Source organism: Hyaena hyaena, unplaced genomic scaffold (genome assembly GCF_003009895.1).
Source record: "Hyaena hyaena isolate Hyena2069 unplaced genomic scaffold, ASM300989v1 scaffold_85, whole genome shotgun sequence".
Classification (NCBI taxonomy): Eukaryota; Metazoa; Chordata; class Mammalia; order Carnivora; family Hyaenidae; genus Hyaena; species Hyaena hyaena.
The window spans coordinates 1,860,177-1,879,611 of record NW_024080717.1 but is presented as its reverse complement, the minus strand read 5'-3'; the positions used below and the strand labels follow the sequence as shown (position 1 = coordinate 1,879,611).

Here is a 19,435-nt window from a genome sequence, read left to right as displayed (position 1 = left end):
GTTTGTACTCAGCAAAAGGGACAAGGAGAAAGTTAAGATGAACAAAATATGCCTTCAGTTCTAAATTGTTATTATTTCATTGTTCAGGAAGATGAGGGTTGTTGATGGATGAAGGAAATGACAATGAAATAAACCCAGTTCCTCGCCTGCAGGGTTGCTAATTGAACCCAGTGGTGGAGGTCACGTTGGTTTTTTGCTGGCAACCTGAACAATTGATTCAAATTAGCACTTGTTTGCTGGGTTGCTCCACATTCAAATCTAGTTATGCTGTGGCCACCGCAAAAGGGATTCTTGGCCACACAAAGAATGTGTCTACAACACGGCCAAACAATTGGATCTGTTTGATTAAATGAACAAAACCATATATTCAGAGGAAGGAAAAATCAAAACAGCTGCACCCAAAGTAACCCACTCGGATGGGTGGTTTATGAAATGTGCCCATTCATTGAATCAACATTTTAGCAGCCTCATGCAGACTCTGTGAAAGATCCAGTTTGAAATGAAATACTCGTGAAAAAACCAAGAGACCATAGGAAACACTTTTTTGGCCCATCATCAGCAAATGTTTGCTGAGGGCTCACTGTGGGTCTGCCATCATGATAAAACTGTGGGCGTGATTCTACTATTTTCTAAACAATTGCAAATGTCATCCTGTTGAGAGTTCTTCATTCCATCCATGGCACTGAAAGGAAGTTCACTTAAAAGAAAAAAAGAAACACTGATATGGGCAAAGTTGATAAAACTACAACTTTTCAAATATAGTGAGGTCTACGAGACAGATACGACAGGCAGTTTAGACCATGTCCCCTGGATCTCAACCCTGGCTCCCCATCATATTCAACTGAAATAGAGTACCTGGAGATGTTCCTAGCCATCGACATTTTTGAAAGCTTCCCAAGTGATTCAAAAATACAGTAAGAGCTGGAGCCGTGACTTAGACCAATTGAATCAGAAGCAAGGTGAAATGGGACCCATGTTATGGCTTCAGAGATTTCACCATAATTCATATGTACATATGAATATGAATATACATATGATTTAATGAAATGATCTAAATCAAGCACATGGAACAGTGTTTAACCATGGTAAGCATTGATCAAACTGGGAATGAATATATATATTCATATATTTTTGTATATATTCCTATATATATTCCATTTCATTTGATCCCCACAATAATTCTATAAAGAAATGAGTGGGAACAGGTCTTACCAGATGAACCACCACACAGATAGATTTTTCCAGGAATTTTGCTCTCACTCAATTTTATAGCTGACCTGTTAGACCCAGACTCCTTCAGATACTATATTTACATCCTAGCCGAGGGAGTGGGAGAATAGGTTAAGGAAAACAATCTTATAAATATTACACATTTAAAATCTTGAAAATATCTTTAGAACATGTATTTTTTTTTTATGTTTTATTTATTTCTAGGAGAGAGAGAGACAGCGTGAGCAGGGGAGGGTCAGAGAGAGAGGGAGTCACAGGCTCTGAAATAGGCTCCAGGCTCTGAGCTGGCAGTCAGTACAGAGCCCGACGCGGGGCTCGAATCCATGAACCGCGAGATCATGACCTAAGCGAAAGTCGGACGCTCAACCGACTAAGCCACCCAGGCGCCCCTAGAACATGTATTTTTAAATAAATGTTTAAATGTTTCTTTTTGTTTTATTTTTGAGAGAGAGAGAGTGAGAGAGAGTGTGTGTGTGTGTGTGTGTGTGTGTGTGTGTGTGTGAGCAAGAGAGGGGCAGAGAGAGAGGGAGAATCCCTAGCAGGCTCTGCGCTCGAACTCACCGACCATGAGATGGATCTGAGCCAAAATCAAAAGCTGGACGCTTAACCGACTGAGCCACCCAGGCACCCCTAAATACATTTAAGTCGGCATGAGTTTAAGGCACTCCATTATATCCCTGATGTAAACAAAAGCTAAAAGCAACATTCTGTAATTGTATTTTTAGAGAAGACAATGTGTAACAGCAACTGGCTTGTAAACACGATTTGAGTTTATTAACTAGTCTGATATCACTGCCATATACAGGGTGTCAAGTCCTAGATGGTCAAGGTTCCACATCCTAAGGCAGACTGAGAAAACACTTCCTCAATGACAATGGACGGATGCCATGATTTCTTTTAGCCCGTTCATTTATAAATGAGTTACCAGGGAGGATGAGGGCCTCCTCTACTCATGCATTTCTGAACAGAAAAAAGGTCATGCTTATAAAGCGATTTTTTTCTGAAATGTACGTATTTCTGAAGCCCACACACTTCCTCTCTTTCCTCCATTCCTTAGACTATGTTAGATTAATAAGATATGACTAAACTGTGATTGCCCACTTGCTTTCATTAGCCACAGTATAAATCAAATCTCATGCTTCCTTTTGCTTGCTCAAGGGGTCAGTTTCAACACTGAGTTACACAAAACTCCTTGAGAACCATTAATATACCTTTATGGTTCTAGCATAGACCATGCTAAATTTAAATTTTATACTTTTTCAATTCTTAGCTGCACACGATTCCAAGCCTCTATAATGAAGAAGACCACTGGCATATTCCGTTTACTTTTATTTATTTTTTAATAATAACTTCCATCCTTTTTAAAAATCTGAAAAATGGGTGATTTTTCCCACCAGATATTTTTTGAACAATAATTTCATCCAAATAACTATTGTGCTGCTTTCCTTATTCAACTCTTTATCACTTTTAAAAATTTTTTAATATTTATTTGTTTATTTGGAGAGAGAGAGAGGACGCAAGCAGGGGAGGGGCAGAGAGAGAGGGAGAGAGAGAGATTCTCAAGAAGGCTCCGCACTGCCAGCGCAGAGCCTGAACTGGGGCTCGAACTCATGGATCATGAGATCATGACCTGAGCCGAAATCAAGAGTCAGATGCTTAACCGATTGAGCCACCCAGGCGCCCCAACACTTCATCTCTTTTTATGGCAGAATACTATTCCGTCAGATGGGTATCACACCATGTATTTACATGTGTCCTATGCCTTGGATGTTATAGATGCTCAATAAATATTTTATACTAATGATTTAAAAATTCTGAGACCACGATGGTGATAAAGATGATGCACTAGGTAAGACGAAAAAAAAATGGAGATTATTACTATTTTTCTAAACCTCTGTTAGCATTATCCTGGAGAAAATGTTGTCTACAACTAGAACAAACTTGCACTTATTCCACAGATTTCTGTGACAGGCCAGTGCATCTGTTTAATTTCATTTCAAGTAAAGATTCCCTATAATAAAATGTATGTGAGTAGAATTAAATTAATTTCTGGTCTTCTTCCTGATTTCTTTCATTCCTCTGAATTATATCAGCTTCAAATCTAGTTAGTACTCCAAGCAGACATACCACTCATGATGTGATTTTTTTTTTTTATACAGGCTATGCTATCCCTGGATCTTAACCCAAGTTGGGGATGTGAGGAAGAGGATGCTTGCTGGAAAGCTGCTCTGTCCATGTTCCAGGGGGCCAGTAGCTAAAACAATAACTGGAGTGGTTACCAGGAGCGACAGCACATCGCTGATACTTAAGGTCCCACCACATATCTTGTTTCCTGTAGAATGGGCAGATCATATGAAAATTGTATTCTGACAGTTTGTATTTCTATCCCTGGGGGCACTTCCTCAAGAGATAGAGATGAAAAGGATGCCACTAAAGTGTAACAATATAAGAATGTTCTGTCCAAGAACCATAGAGGAAACTCTGCAGAGCAAATATCTGAGAACGATCATTTCCAGTCTTTTAGGCGGTGATGTATTTCCTACGCTTCATTAAATTTGCTCCCTTTCCCCCTTAAGCAATTACTAAAACTGCCACTCTTAATATCCACAATCATGTTTACGAAGAGTCGAATGTATCCTGAGTGACATCGCTAGCTTTCCCTTACTGACGTCTTCCCATTTTCCAGGCAGTAAGGTAAGTGTACCGAAGAGTCAAGAACATTGGCAAAGGTCAGGCGTCAAGGGTCCGTGACCCAACCGCAATTCCCACCTTGGCTGTTCTCGCAAAGAAAAGTTCTCTCCACCCTCGCATGTGGCTTTTGCTCAGAAAATACCAGTCTGTGCTTGTGTATGCTGAACCCCAGAAGGTAAATGCAACTTACTTTGGTGTGTTTTGCCCAATAAGCAGAAATAAAAATGCTTGTTTTTACATTACTGTGTTATCTCTGTTAACACAGATGTAATGTTTTCACTCCCAACAGTTACCAGTTGATTAAAACCCACCAGAAATTTAGCAAATGCTTACAGATCTTTCAAATCACAAGCTGTATGAGCCCTTTCTGTGAATACGTATATGATTTGGTTATTTTCTACTACTAATCTAAAAGGGGCCCTATCGCTTTAAAAAATCATGTTTTCGTCTTTGAGTTTACATTCAGCTTTTTGTGTTTTCCCTCTGAGAAATACAGCACTGTCACTCATCACTGTTACTGAACACAAATGAGAAATTATACCCCAAACCTCTTGTATCTGCCCTTCATTTGTCCCACTCACGAATTATTCAGAATAAAGAAAATAAAATCTTGGCTTCCCAGAGACTTTCAGAAATGAGACTCTTAGATAAGCACCGTTAATATTTTGGTGACTTTCTCCTCAAATGGAGAAAAAGGGAGGGAGGGAGGGAAAAGAAGAGAGAGAGAAAGAATCGTTTTAGAGAAAGAGAACTCCGAATGTCTATTTTTTTTTACTGAACTACATGTCACAAACATTTTTCTATGTCGTTCTCAATGTAAGTTCATAGTGAAAACAGTAGGCACTGCCTATAATTAACTCTGCCCCCCACCCCCCCACCAATGACTCAGTGTGTATGTATCAGTTAACACACAATCACTGCAGAAGCAGAAAGTATAGGACTACAGGCTGAAAGGCCGAAGTGGTCTTATTACAATTAATACGCCCCTTCCCAATCCAGCCAAAGAACTACTGGAATACTCTAGATAGCCTGCCTTCACCGTAGTCCCCCATGTGCCTTTTGGTGCCACTACTCTCCCTCTGCTCCCTCGTCAGCCCTTTCTCAGCCTCGAACACGCAAGCACAGAGTGCGTTAGTTTCCTGAAGCCAAGAGGGATGGTTTGTTCCAAACACCCACTCCCAGAATTCTCTGGAGAATTCCAGAGGCTGTGAGTATTTTGAGACCTGGACCACTGTCGATTTCACATCTGTGCTCCAAGGCTGATGACTGCATTAGGCATATACTAAGTTCTTAAAAGTGGCTGCTGAGGTCATATGATAATTTTGGCCTTTGAGGGATACGTTCAGAGCTTGTGACCAAGGGCCCTCTCCCTTTCCTGTGTACTGTTTTATTTCCTGCTGCTTCATTTGTAAGTTTCATCGTTTCTTTTCAGGGCACTTGTGGCTTCTAAGCCTGTCCCCATCTTTGATCACCACTTTGAGTTACCACCATAATGCATCTCCCTCTTCTTTTTGTAATTTTTTTAAGTTTATTTATTCATTTCTGAGCCAGCGAAAGAGTGCGCTAGCAGGGGAGGGGTAGAGAGAGAGGGAAAGAGAATCCCACTCAGGCTCTGGGCTGTCAGCATGGATGCCGGCATGGGGCTTGAATCCACGAACAGTGAGACCATGACCTGAGCAGAAATCTAGAGTCAGACACCTAACCGACTGTTCCCATTTCCCTTTTCTTACTTGTGCCTTTTTGCTTTCTGGTTCCTTACCTCTGTTACTGCTTTTCTTATGCTCCCCGACCCAAGTCTACGCACTTATTAAATGCTGTTAGCCAGCAGAAGATCCCTCTTCTTTTCCATAGCTTCAAACAACCAGCCATAAAACATAGTCAATTCCAGGGCATTCTGGAATAGGTACTAATGCTTTGCAATCAATGAAGTATGTGAATGTGAGCAAGAGAGGGTTTTTTTTGTTGTTATTCTTTTCAAATTGCTCCTTGGGCTGAAGTCATTCTAGAAGCCTAAGAAAATAGTAGTAGTAGTAATAATAATAATAAGCTTTATTATATTAAGGAAATTCAGTCACAAATAAGAAAAGATCAAGTGGATATATCATAGTGTATTTGCTTCTAGTATATTAGAGTTTGAAATAACAGATCAGAAATAATGCTAGGATAATGGATTCTAAACCTTTTACAGTATCTCCCTTTGTAGGTTCTTATTAAAGGCCATTTGCTTGAAAGTCTATAGGAAACATTGACAGTATGCTGAGTTATCCATCCTAGCTGTTTATTTTTATTTATTTTTTTCTTTCATAGTTTATTGTCAAGTTGGATTCCATATAACACCCAGTGCTCATCCCAACAAGTGCCCCCCTCCATGCCCACAGAAGGGGAAAAATAATTGGGGAGGGGGAGGCAGGCAAACCATGAGAGACACTTGAATGCTGAGAACAAACTGAGGACTGATGGGGGTGCGGGAGAAGGGAAGGGGGGTGATGGGCATCCTAGCTGTTTAAAAGGCCCATCAAAATCACCGAATCAAGCAATCAAGGGGCATCTGGCTGGCTCAGTTAGTAGAGTGCATGAGTCTTGATCTCGGGGTCGTGAGTTCGAGCTCATGCTGGGTGTAGAGATTACTTGAAAATAAAATCTTTAAAAAAAGAAATCTTGGTTTCTTTGTCTATGGAGAATCCACATAGATGACGTACTTTTTCTATATTTTCATAATGTCATGAAGAACTTCTTTACATTTTCTACAACGGATCAACACATCCATCTAGCACCTAGCTTGTAAAGGAGATTTTTCTAGGTAACAAAGAGCTCCCAGGGAAGTATAAGACCCAGTATCTGACTTCCCAGGGTTGCAAAGGGAAGGCACTGTGTTTACTGGAATCAATTGGTGGTGGTGTAACTGAGTTCTGAAGAAGGTATGACTACACTCCGGCAAAAAACCAGCCTAGAGAGCAATATTTTCTTATAAGTGAATGTCCACAGAAGAAACATTTAAAAGTCGACTTTGACTCCAGTTACTTCAGAATACTCACTCTTGACATTATTCCAGAATATTGGACAATCTTGGACCTGCTTTAAAAGAAGACTCATGAGTTGAGCTCCGATAGATTAAAAAAGGCTTCTGGATTTCCTAACACCTGACTTCTCCTGAGAGCACCCACATACCTCAATCCTCACTATAAACCAGGAAGTTCATTAAACCCCCAAAACAAAACAAAACATCCTCCTAACAGTCAAAACTCAACATGACAAGGCTGAAATGCTTGAGCTTTTCTCACACGTGAGCATCCGAGCCAACACCACTCAGAGCACCTCTTTACTTGCAGTCCATACAGAATTCTAACAAGCTCAAACGTAAGATTTTCCCAGCACACTGTAAATTAGGAGCAGCAAATTAGAAGGGGAGAACTTGTTAGCATAAGCAACATGGAAACAGCAAAATGTGATGAGTTGCAAGTCAAGAGAAAGAATAACTATGAGATCTGTTGTTGTCATCGGCGGCGGCAGCGTTGCTGTTGAGTGTCTATGATTTGAAGCCAGGCATTGCAGGAGGTGAAGACATTTAAGATATGCTTCCTCTCAGAGCTCAAGACTGCTTGAGCTCTTGGCCACCATGGTCTTTCTTCGTTAAACATATTCAATTGGTCCAAAGTGAGGGGACATAACAGTGTCAGATTCCCGCTGCCTGGGATTGACGCGTTGCTTTCCTCATCTCCGGCCACTGGCGGGCAGAAATCATCCGGTGTTTGATTTGTGCCAAAAAGAGTAGATGGAAGGATTTAGGGCCGCTGTTCCTGGGCCAGAAGGTGTCCCAAATGTGACTTTTGTATAACCCTTTCTTGTATGTGCCTCCTTTCCACTAAGCAAGAAAGTGAACCTATAATTTATAAGGGTGTTTATTCAGTGTACATTTTGGAGAAAAGCTTTTAGTAACAGTATTCAAGTCATGCACATGGTTGTCCCCCATAGTAATATGAGGAAATATGGGTTGTCCCCCATAGTAGTATGAATGGTCTCAGGTTCGTAGGTATTCAGCATATATATTTCCAGAGATGATGCCATAGAGAAAAATATTTTATGCTTATGATCTACTGTTTAAAATAGTAACTTTAAAAAAAAAAAAGAGAGAGAAGACATTATTTGACATCAAAGAGCAAGGAAAACAAGAACACAAATACTTTGGAAATGTTATAGCCTCCACATAACAACATAAGCAGTCAATCTGGTAAATTCTGTTGTTGTTTTGTTTTGTTTTGTTTTTTACAAAGTCAACTTATTCGTAAGTGAAATAACTGCATATAGAAACAAATTTTAATTGAAATTTTGTTTTTTCCCCAAAACATTAACTTTTGAACTGCATTTGTGGGACCTAAATTAGCGGAAGAAATTTCAAGCAGAGAGATCCATATTTTAATACTCCGTGACTCAGAATATGCAGTGGGAGAAAATAACCAGAAAGAACCACATAATTTCTACTGCATTTGCAATCAAAGCCTGAACAACTGTCCGTAGTGAATTGGCTATAACTCACTATCCAGTGGACCGGAGAAATTAGCGCCACAATGGCGGATTTTTCTGTTGATCCTTGTCAACAAATTTGAGTCTCTCATTCTTGAAACGTGACAGAAAGTAATGAGATAAATCTTGTAAAACTACAAGACCACTAATAGTTCACCAGTGAACCTATTAGTGGAGATTAAGCACAAATTTGCAGGAAAAACATGTCCTGAATCCTCTCAGACACCAATATACGTAATTAAATAAACTAAGAAAAAAAGATTGAAAAAGAACATGATGTGATCTACATCACCCTTCCTCTCCCTCCTCCTTTCCCTTGCCGCCTTGCCGCACAACCCCCTAACCTCTTCCCCTCTTCTAAGTAAGCTGATGCCAACCCTCTTATACAAGTCATCAGTAAACATATTCACAAGTAAATGCAAACCCTGGACACAAATGGCTTTTAGGACTATATTCTATATTTGCTTTCATTCACACCTTTCACCTGTTATAATCTTCCACTTCCTTCTTTGCAATCTCTGTCACTCTTTCTCTGTCTGTCTCTGTCTGTCTCTCTCTCTCTGACTGAAACTCTGATGGAAAGATCTACCTTTCTTCAGCATGGTTACTCAGTCTCTACTAATTCATCTGTAAAGATCAGCTTAGAATCTTATTTATTAGCATTTTGTAAACATTTACTGCACTCCAAGTGATGGGGTTGGGGAGGGTGATAGCTTTCCATTTCCCCCAGAGATGCTTCTCGTTTAGTTTTCAACTAATCCTTGTAAGTAGATTCTATAATTATCCCCATTTTACTGACGAGGAAACTGAGGCTCAAACAGGCTAAGCATCTTGTCAGTGGTCCCTCAACCCTTGGGGTCAGTACCCATGTAAGTCTAAGCTGTAGTTCTTAATAGTACTCTATTGCCTTTCATGGGTATTCTCTCCTTGAATTTAACTCCGCCAATGCGGAGCATGTTTATAAAAATATACACACATGTACAAACTTTAAAAATATTATTTACGTAGTAAAAGAGATCTGTTTATACTGCCAATAGCGTCTGGGTATATATTCAGTATTTCCTTTACTGATCTAATAGTGATAGACAACTCATCAGCTACCTCTTACCACCAGTTAGAGATTTGTTTTTTAACTGATCGGATCCTAGAATAAAAAGAAAAAAAATCCATGTCCTTTACTAAGGTGGAAGGGTAAAAGACATATGCATTTAATAGCTATATCATAGGTCCTCTGAGAGAGAGGAGAGCTTTGGTTTTTGTTGTTTAGGCAAAGGAGAGGTTGCTGAGAACATGGGAACAACAGCATCTAAACGGGAAGTCAAGAGGCTCGGAAAAAGAAAGAGGAATGTGCAATTCCTTCTAAGAGGAAGTGAGACCGGGCCAGAAGGACGTGGGCATGAAGGACCACCATCCTGAGAGAGGCCGAGTTGTTATGTGGGACAGGGGAACCAGAGCAATGTCCCACACACAATGTCTAAGTGTGCAGTCTGGTGTGTGGCATCATTTCTAGCCTTGACCTTCAGATCATGAGCAAGATTCTGCTCCCATGACAATCTTGAGTTCATGGTTCCTCGGAGAGCAGGTGGGTTGTAGGATGGGGCCAAAGAGAAGTGACTTCATCCCCCCTTTCAGGGGACACCAGAGTGGCGATAGAGGAATGGCCACAGGGAACAGAGAAAATACATTCGATGGAAGTAGAAAATAGAGAAGTGGGGATCCCAAACTTATAATCCCTCAGAGAAATATTGGGGAGAACTTTGGGGTTTTACCAGAATGGGGGTTTGAATCAACTTATCCTGATCTGAAAGGGCTGATGAACCCTGGGGACATGTTGATTACACTAGAGAAACTCAACCATCTAACTTTTTGGGTGAAGAACGATGTTAGGTTTGCCAGAAGCAGGGAACAGTCAATGACCTAGCTCTTCTTGAAAGTAACTTTGAATATATCGGCATGTGCAGTGAACTTATTTGCTGACTTAAAAACAACCCAATGAATTTTTTTGCCTGTTAAACCTATTATTGCCCATAATGAAAGACTCTATATGCACTAATCACAACATGCAGCCTTCTGTTTGATCACAGTTTTTAAAACTTCATGATACAGGGTTTTTTTTTTTTAGTTATACTCAACACATTTTCTTTCGGAAATCTGATTGGTTGTTCTAGATGCTGTGGATGATATAAATTGAGCTCTCAGTTGGAAGAAATCTAAAGGATCAAGCATCCCTGAGTTTCAGACAGAAACTTCCTCTGAATACATCTATTCAAAGGTATGTGGATTTTATTCATAATTTGGTATCCTGTCTATCATATTCATTTTCTTTACTGCATTTCATGTACAAAAGATGCAAATGTATGCTGTATTTCTAATATTTTAGGTTGTCATATTCAGTTACTTCTTCAGTCAGACCATAATTAAATTAGACTCTGATTACTTAGATGAATTCTTTTACTTTCTAATGCAGCAAAGTGTTTGTCTGTTTGTCTCTAAGTTTTCCTTCCAGAATCCCAAAGCACTTTGGGGGTCCAAATTTCACAGCAAAATCTTTATTTTCATTACTTATCAATTTAGATAAAAAGGATTTTTCACAGGCTGTGATCTACTACTTTAAAAGCCATTTTGTTTAATTACATCAAATAGACCCAGCAACTAAATGTGGGTGTTTTTTTTCTCATTAATTCAAACTAAAACAACAACAACAACAATAACAACAACAGATTTAGGAGGTAGAACACATCAGTGCACTTTTTACAGCCAGCATTATTATACATGAGAATCACTTTCTTCGCAAAATTCAAGATCTTTCTTCTGACAGTTTCCACAGTCGATAATTTGTACCACAAAGTGATGTGCCTATTTTAGGATGGCCAATTCTGCTTCATGTCCCAAGGGTCATCAAGCGTATAATTACAGTGTAGTGCCCAACAAAAGGAAGATGTCATTGACTAAACATGGAGTCTTTCAAGCAGAAGTCATTCAAAATTCATGGAATGATCACACAGTATTATACTGTCCTCTCCCTTCCATTTAACCACATCTTTTGCTCCCCATCTGGAGCTCAGAGATCTTGCCTGAAGTCTTACCAGCCGAAACGTCTGGAACTTAACTTCACTCCCTCCTTACTGTATTTTGGTAAATTCCTTAATGCCTTTTCTCAGATAATTAGTCTTTGTTTTTAACAGTAGCAACGCTCAGGTGCACCGTACAAAAAAAAAAAAAAAAAAACCCACAAAAACCCCAAACATTTTTGTGCGTCCTGGTTCTCAAAGTATCCAATACTGTGCACCTTGAAGACCTCCTCAGCTTTTCGATCCAATTCGATTCTTTATGATCGTTAATCATATGCTACATTTAGCTCCTATGAATCCACAGGCTACCCAGGTATAGGAAAGTAGCAACCAAATCATGTAATGATAGATTGACATCTCTACGATTTGTTCTCCTCTCGACCTAAGTGAGCAGCATCCTTGTCACTATCGTGAATCCAAAAGCAATGAAATGAGCTGAGAACTGGGAATCACATGTGAATGAAGTAACCTCACCAAGAACGGTCCCACCCTTTTTACTAGCGACAGACTAATATGGATTTTGTGGGGCTTATGGAGTATTAATTGTGTCCATATTTGCAAAGAGATTTAGGTGTCAACTTCTGTTTCAGGGCCAGCACGAGATGGGGACCTGGATTTTGTTTGCCTGCCTCCTGGGAGCAGCCATTGCTATGCCCGTGAGTAAAACACCCCTGCATAAGTCAATATCCAATTTCACAAGCTTGGAAATAAAAATCTGCCCCACAGTCGGTAAACTTTAGGGTTTAAGACAGTGCAAGCTCACATGTCCTCAAACGTCTCTGTGTTTAAGACACACTTTGAAGAGCTTGTTACAAAACGAATATTCAGATGTCTCCATCCAAGATTCTGATTCAGTACAGCTGGAGTGGGGGTAGTGCCCAGGACTCTGCATTTTAACAAGCACCTCAGGAGATTCTGTGGAAACAATTAGCTTGTAAATATCATCGCCCATCTCTAGATGGAGGAAACTTTTGGAAGGGACCCTTGAAAGGCCTCCAGAGAAAATGCTTAATCAGCCTTAGAGCCAAATACTACGAGAATGCCAGTCTTCTCTAAAACCCAATTTCTCACCAGTGTCCAGCCCTCTTCCTGCCCTCCACACTCCGCTGCTGTTATCCTTCAGAGGGCATGATTTCTGTGTTGGGAATTTCTTTTTCGAGCCCTCTTCCTGTCGTCAGAGGCCGCATCCCTTTGGGTGCACCTGCTAAGCACACGGGCGCTTCCATGTGGTTGTCCAGAACCCTACCTATGCCCAATGCACGCGGATATATTTTACATTCATATGTACCACGGGCCAGGAAGTCGGGCCTATTCCCTTTAGACATAAGTACAGCAGGTCAGAGAGCTTAGATCACTATCAGGCAAAGCAGGACCCAACTGCTTTTCGGTGGCATAAGGAACAGTTGATACAACCAGAAGCCAGCAAAGCTTGCATATCTGCCTCCTGTCTTCCTCTCTCACCCACGAGACCAAGATTCTGTGCTCTGCCTTCCTGAAACCCTGCATTGTGGCGATTTCTAGTCCCCCGAGGGGCCCCTGCCTTACAAATCGGGCCCTTTTTTCACTCCTCAGTTCAGCACCCCTACTCCCTGAGGGCTATGTCAAGAAAGTATAGAAAGGCAGTGACCTAAGGAAAGTAGTTCACATTCAGCTGAGAGCAAATAAACCTTCTAAAATGCGAGCATTTACAACTAGTGGAGACTTAATTAGCTCGAGGTCTGAGGGAGATGTTCTGCATGATCCCCTCTCCTCTCCCCCTCCCCCCCACGGCCAACCAGAATTGTCCAACGCGGGGGTCATCAGTCACACGGCCCCCACTTCTGACGGGACGAGCAGTCCTCGTTTAGATCCTTATTCGGGCTGATTTTTATTTTGAACTTGACATGCTTTCTACCGTAACAACTTTGACAGAGTAACAAAAAGCAGCAGTCCCAAGCAACTCTTTCACTTTCCACGGGGTTATCATGTTTCCACCTTACTGCCCCCATCTCCCGTTCGGCCATAATTCACAGGCAGTCGTTTCGTTTGTTGTCGTGGGCGTGCCTTGCGCATCAATTGTGAGGAAATCTCTTTGATCCTTAAGCACTTCTCCACCGCCTGATCTACGAGGGAAGGTTCGGGCAGCAATCCTCTTCTTGTTGGCATTCCATAATTGTGTAGGAGAAACACACCTCTCTTTCCAACACGGAGTGAGTTGCACTGAGACGTAAAATGGTGGATGGGATAGAGCAGCACTGATGGACAGCGTGGATGGGGGAGGGTGTCACGGACCACCGGAGGATAAATGTGTCTGGGTTTTGCTTCCAGGTCTTGGGAAAAGTCATTTAGTTGTTCTGGACCTCTTTAAAAGCAGAGCGCTCCTCTCCTGCACAGCGTTCATGTTCCAACTGAAAGTAGACCTCAAATATATTCTGCACCATATAGATTTTTTTAAAAGTAGCTTCAGTCTCTCCTAATGTGAACAATTGCATATTGACTTAATCTCTTCCTCTCTCTCCCTCCCTCTCTCTCTCTCTCCCCACCCCTTCTCTCCCTCTTTCTGTTTCTTCTCCTTTCCCCTCTATAAAAGCTACCACCTCATCCTGGGCACCCTGGTTATATCAACTTCAGCTATGAGGTAATTTTTCTCTTTACTAATTTTGACCATTGTTTGACTTAACGATGCCCTGGGCTCTGTAAAGAATAGTGTGTTGATTCTTTGTTCAAGATGTTTCTCAGTCCCACTTTTTCAGTTCCCATTAAGAGCTTCCTGGTTTAAGCCCTGACGGGTTGCCTGAAGCCTGCACTGCCCCAGCACACTCCTACTTGGCCTCTCTGACTCAGTTTCTCCTCCTTATATGGCTATAAAATGATCCATCATGAACTACCACTCAGGGTGGGGGAGTCGGTTAAGATGGTATTTAAGATCCTTTCCAGCCAGAAACTCCTAATTCTAAGATGTTCACGCTCCACGTGTCTCCTTTGTTTGTCTTTGCTGAAAGATCAATGATAAGCGACCAAGTGGTCTATGAAACATTCCGCAGAGCAATGGAAAGCATGAGATTTCTGGAAATCCGGTTTGAGGCTCTCCTCAACCCCATTCTAACCACGTGACCTTTGGCAAATCATTTTCTCTCTTTAAAACTTTGGTTTCCTCATCTGGAGAAGGGAAATAATTATGATACCCACACTTGAGAATACGGTTTGAGAAGCAAAATAGTTACACAGTATAAAAGGTGTCCTGTCAAGTATAATGTGAGCAAGGTCAGTAATTGTTTGTTGTATTGATATCACATGCTGTACTACTAATCCTACATGAAGGAGTCCCCAGAACTGAGGTTTTTAACCAAGTATATACTGTTTAAAATGGAATAAAACTCTTACTTCTTTCGTAGGTTCAGACGACACTTTGTGAATCTGTTTCCTCATACATAAACGGAGGAAAAGTGTTATTAATAAGAATTTGAGGCAAGATTTTCTGTTAAACTTTAAAAGACCAGAAAAATCTGTGTTTCTAGGATGAGGGACAGTTCGTCCACCTCCTTTACTTTTTCATGGTGACATCAAATCAAAAGAAGATATGACTAATGTTACATCACATCAATTTTTTTGTTTTGTTTTGTTTTGCTCTTGCAAAGAAGGGCAGGGGCTGTGGAATTAAACAGAATTACTACTTTTGTGACCTCAGTCAAGCTCATGAACGTCTTTAACTCCCCATGACCTTGTCTGTAAAAGTGAGTGTGATGATATTTGCCTCAGAGTATGTGAGGAAACATGAAAACTGTGTGTGATGGATGTAATGTAGTGCATAACACATAGGAAGCACCTGCCGAATGTTTACCTTATTCTTTCATCTGCAGAACTCACATTTTCAGGCTATTAATATTGACAGGACTGCATCATCGGTGAGTCTGCATTTCACGTAACTAAATGAAAGCAAATGTATTCTAATGTCTCTTTTTCTTAAGGTGCTTACCCCTCTGAAGTGGTACCAGAACATGATAAGGCATCCGGTATGTACCTTTTCGTTCTTCGTTCCCTTAAAATATTATGCATGTATTTCAATTCCCTTTTAAGTGAAATAACATATCTATGCCACATACAGACACTAACGGAAAATCCAGTTTGTAAAAGGTCATATCTGTGTACACAGTTAGAAATTCTTGCACAGGAAAAAAATGCATAAGTATGCATAGTCATAATGACAAAGAAAACATGACTACTTCTCCGGTTGGAAGTCAATGGAGCCAATGGTAAACCTGACTCTCTGTTTCTCACCAGTACCCTTCCTATGGTTACGAACCCATGGGTGGATGGCTGCACCACCAAATCATTCCCGTGCTGTCCCAGCAGAATCCCCCGAATCACGCCCTACAGCCTCATCACCACATCCCCATGGTGCCAGCTCAGCAGCCCGTGGTCCCCCAGCAACCAATGATGCCAGTTCCTGGCCAACACTCCATGACTCCAACCCAACACCACCAGACAAACCTCCCTCTGCCTGCCCAGCCGCCCTTCCAGCCCCAGCCCGTCCAGCCGCAGCCTCACCAGCCCATCCAGCCCCAGCCACCCGTGCACCCCATCCAGCCCCTGCCGCCACAGCCTTTGCCTCCGATGTTCCCCATACAGCCCCTGCCCCCCATGCTTCCTGACCTGCCTCTGGAAGCTTGGCCAGCAACAGACAAGACCAAGCGGGAGGAAGTGGTGAGTATCCCGTGAAGCCACTACAACATCTGAGAAAATGGTAAAGCAAAATTGGCCCCCAGAGTTCTAAGTTCTCGAGTTTCAGTAGCTACAGGTCAATGACTCGATTAGTCCAAGTGTGTGTTGTAACTTTATATTATAAACAAGTTTATCTATGAGGCTCAGTAATTAAGACCATAGTTTTTATGGTGGGTTTAAGTTCTCCGATTATTTTGAACTTCTCCTAGAATACATGTTACCGAAACTCAGTAATTTTAAGGATAGCAGTATAAGGGAATATCGGTTTTCCTTAGATTTCCAGGGTCTGACTAGCAAGAATAGGCCAGATTTGCACTGAAGATTAAAACAAAGGTGGGGTAATTTTTGAGAGTGAGGAGGATGCAAATATTTGAACGGGCTACAAAAGGTAGGTGAGAAATCTCTTTGAGGACCCTTTTAGTCTCTTTAAAGGAAGACTGTCTGTCTAGAGCGGTTTTTAAATCTAATTTGGAGGAAGCTAGCCAGTCCATTAGATTCCTTTCCAGAGCTGGGTTCTATAGATTAATCTTTTAGCAAGAAGTTTTCACAGTTAAGCACAAAATTAATTGCATTATAGAAAACTCTTCCATGGGGCGCCTGGGTGGCTTAGTCGGTTAAGCGTCTGACTTTCGCTTAGGTCATGATCTCACAGTTCGTGGGTTTGAGCCCCGCGTCGGGCTCTGTGCTGACGGCCAGCTCAGAGCCTGGAGCCTGTTTCAGAGTCTGTGTCTCCCTCTCTCTCTGACCCTCCCCTGCTCACGCTGTCTCTCTCTCTCTCTCTCTCTCCTAGAAATAAAATAAAAATACTAAAAACAAATCTTTAGAAAACTCTTCCAAATGAGTGGGAAATAGCCAATAAAATAAATGACTCATATCCAGATTCCCAAACCCTTATTCTGTGCATATGAGAGTATATAATTCTACTGCATGTAGGTATCCAAATGTAACTCCACGTTGTAAATGCCACTGAGGATTTTCTCCTGAGGAACAGTGAGGGGTGAGATGGAAATGACCTGGGTGGGGAGCTAGTACACCCAGGTTCCAGTTCTGGCTCTGCTTCCAAAGAGGAAACAGTATTGTATAAGTTACTTCAAATCCACGGGTGTTTTCCCTTTTTGAAAATAAGAGAAAGTGACTAACTCAGATAATTTCGACCCTCTGTCCAAGTGCAACTGCCACACTTTCCTCACAAAAAATTATAGTATATGCCATATATGGCTTCACAATTATGAGCATATCTATGGAGAGAATGGGGCAGGATATTTGAAATCGTATCCCAAATAATTTGGTGCCTATAGTTGATTACTAGCCTAAGGTAACGTTCCCTCTGTACAGAAAATGCATTTATTTATCTCTTTATTAATGATTAAAGCCAAGAACTTTATAATGTGTTCACATCTTGGCAGAGCTATTTATGGAAAGGTAGTCTTTAAAACTTTAAAAGTCCTGTGTACGATCGGAGTATAAATACTGATAGCTTCTTAGGGTTATTTTGCAGAAAATTAAAATCAAGTGATGAACTCAGAGCCTGGCAGGCAGGAAGCACTCAGTAAAGGGTAGCTACTATTAGTTTATTGTTAAATAATAGCTGTCGGTGTCCTGAAGGCAGGGTTGTCCATTCTGGATACCTCCCACCTAATGACAAGGAGATAACAAAGAAACTCTGAATATTACAGAGTTCAATTTAAATGGTTGTGCATTGCTTTGGCAAAACTGAAGCCACACATGTGATATAAATGATACTCACTAGGAATATTTGTAAATTATTTTGATTCGTCCTTTTGTTATCAATTTTCAGGATTAAGAGATCAGAAAATGGGAAGAGAACTGAAGGAAACACTTCAGGTGCTTTCAAAATGACACAAGAAAACGATGAATTTCGCCTGCCATCACTTCACTTAGTAAAAGCTGTAACTAAAAATCAGTACCTTTAGCAAACAATAAAATGGTTTAAAAATCATCCATGTCTTTGTGCTGATTGAAGCTTAAAATTTCGGGTCACTTCAGAGAACTTATCTTAAATGGCTATTCTTGAATAAGGTTTTCCCTTTTCGAGAGAATTCATACAATCTCAAAACATTACAAAAAAACTCCCAGAAGTTCATACAGTAGTTATAATAGTAGATAAAGTGAAAACTTATGAACATGTATAGTCACTAAACCTGAACCAAATGAAAGGAGGTTTATATGCAGAATTCTTCAAATTGAAAAAAAATAAGCTCTTGAGAAATGTTTATATTACAAAACAGATATAAGACTTGGAACGCTGGCTTTATACTTCACACCACATTAGTAACCAAAATCCGATCTTTTGATCTCATTCTACCGAAAAAGGTTTTTTTAAAGTGAAATTATGTGATATGTACAATAAGGTACTGAATTTTAAATTGTTGGGGTAATTAGTTTTCCTAAGAAAAATTTTATTAAATGGAGCTTCAAATAGAGAATCACAGTGAATTTCGTATACAAGCCATTTCTTTCACTTAATAATTTTTAAGATGATAAACTGTTCTGTATAGTCTTCGAAATGTTAACAGATGCATAAAATGGACTCAAACAAGTTTTCTTTCCCACTCATATTTATATTTGAATCCTTTTTTCCTCCTACACCCACACAGAATTGTAAACAATCTTTTTAGCGTTTACATTACACAGCACCCACAGTAACTTTATTCCAGTACCTTTATGATCAAGGCTCCTTAATCATTTTCTGGAATGAGTAAACATAATTTTACTGGGAGGGTCTTGATATTTAAACAAAAAAAAAAAAACCACCTTGATTTAAAAGAATTTAGATCCCATAAAAAAAGTAAGAAAACTTTTCATCGATTCTCATGAGCCAATTCCAATCAATTTAGTAAATATTTATTTATCTCCCTTTAGGGTAAGGCACAATTCCATACCCTGGTAAAAACAGTAAGTTTCCCCATCCTTAAGGAATCTAGAACATACCAAAGGGCTGAAACAAGCTCAGAAATACTCATAAGAGGATGCCTAGCAGCACTGACGCTATGACAGGATTATAGTCAAAATCTCCTGGCAAAAATGGCAGCCTTCCTTAGCTAGCTGTGCAACAGCTTTCCTTACCACTCATTCCTTGTTGGCAAAGCTGGAATTACTCCAAGCATCCGGCCTTCCACAAGTTCAGGACAGATGAGGTCCTCCCCTGGCTCAGGGAATGTGTGCTCACTTCTCCATGACAGTTATGGCATCAATTACTA

At 40.6% G+C, this 19,435-nt stretch overlaps 2 protein-coding genes across 3 annotated transcripts in view; one reads left to right on the top strand and one right to left on the bottom strand.

Moving 5' to 3' along the window:
* ARHGAP6 (Rho GTPase activating protein 6) overlaps window positions 1-19,435 on the bottom strand; it is a 469,960-nt gene that overhangs the window by 103,061 nt on the left and 347,464 nt on the right. The window lies entirely within an intron of this gene.
* Window positions 12,116-18,073, top strand: AMELX (amelogenin X-linked). Its single transcript, XM_039234272.1, has 6 exons — window positions 12,116-12,169; window positions 14,083-14,130; window positions 15,353-15,397; window positions 15,461-15,505; window positions 15,774-16,196; window positions 18,013-18,073. Exons 1-6 carry the CDS (start codon window positions 12,116-12,118, stop codon window positions 18,016-18,018), a joined length of 621 nt encoding a protein of 206 aa, XP_039090203.1. The 3' UTR covers window positions 18,019-18,073.

What these genes read in the sequence shown, in the direction of transcription:
- AMELX (XM_039234272.1), top strand. Translation starts at nt 12,116, where the DNA reads ATGGGGACCTGGATTTTGTTTGCCTGCCTCCTGGGAGCAGCCATTGCT. An exon ending in GAGCAGCCATTGCTATGCCC is followed by an intron (nt 12,170 to 14,082) that starts GTGAGTAAAACA and finishes CCTCTATAAAAG; the next exon opens with CTACCACCTCATCCTGGGCA. An exon ending in AGAACATGATAAGGCATCCG is followed by an intron (nt 15,506 to 15,773) that starts GTATGTACCTTT and finishes GTTTCTCACCAG; the next exon opens with TACCCTTCCTATGGTTACGA.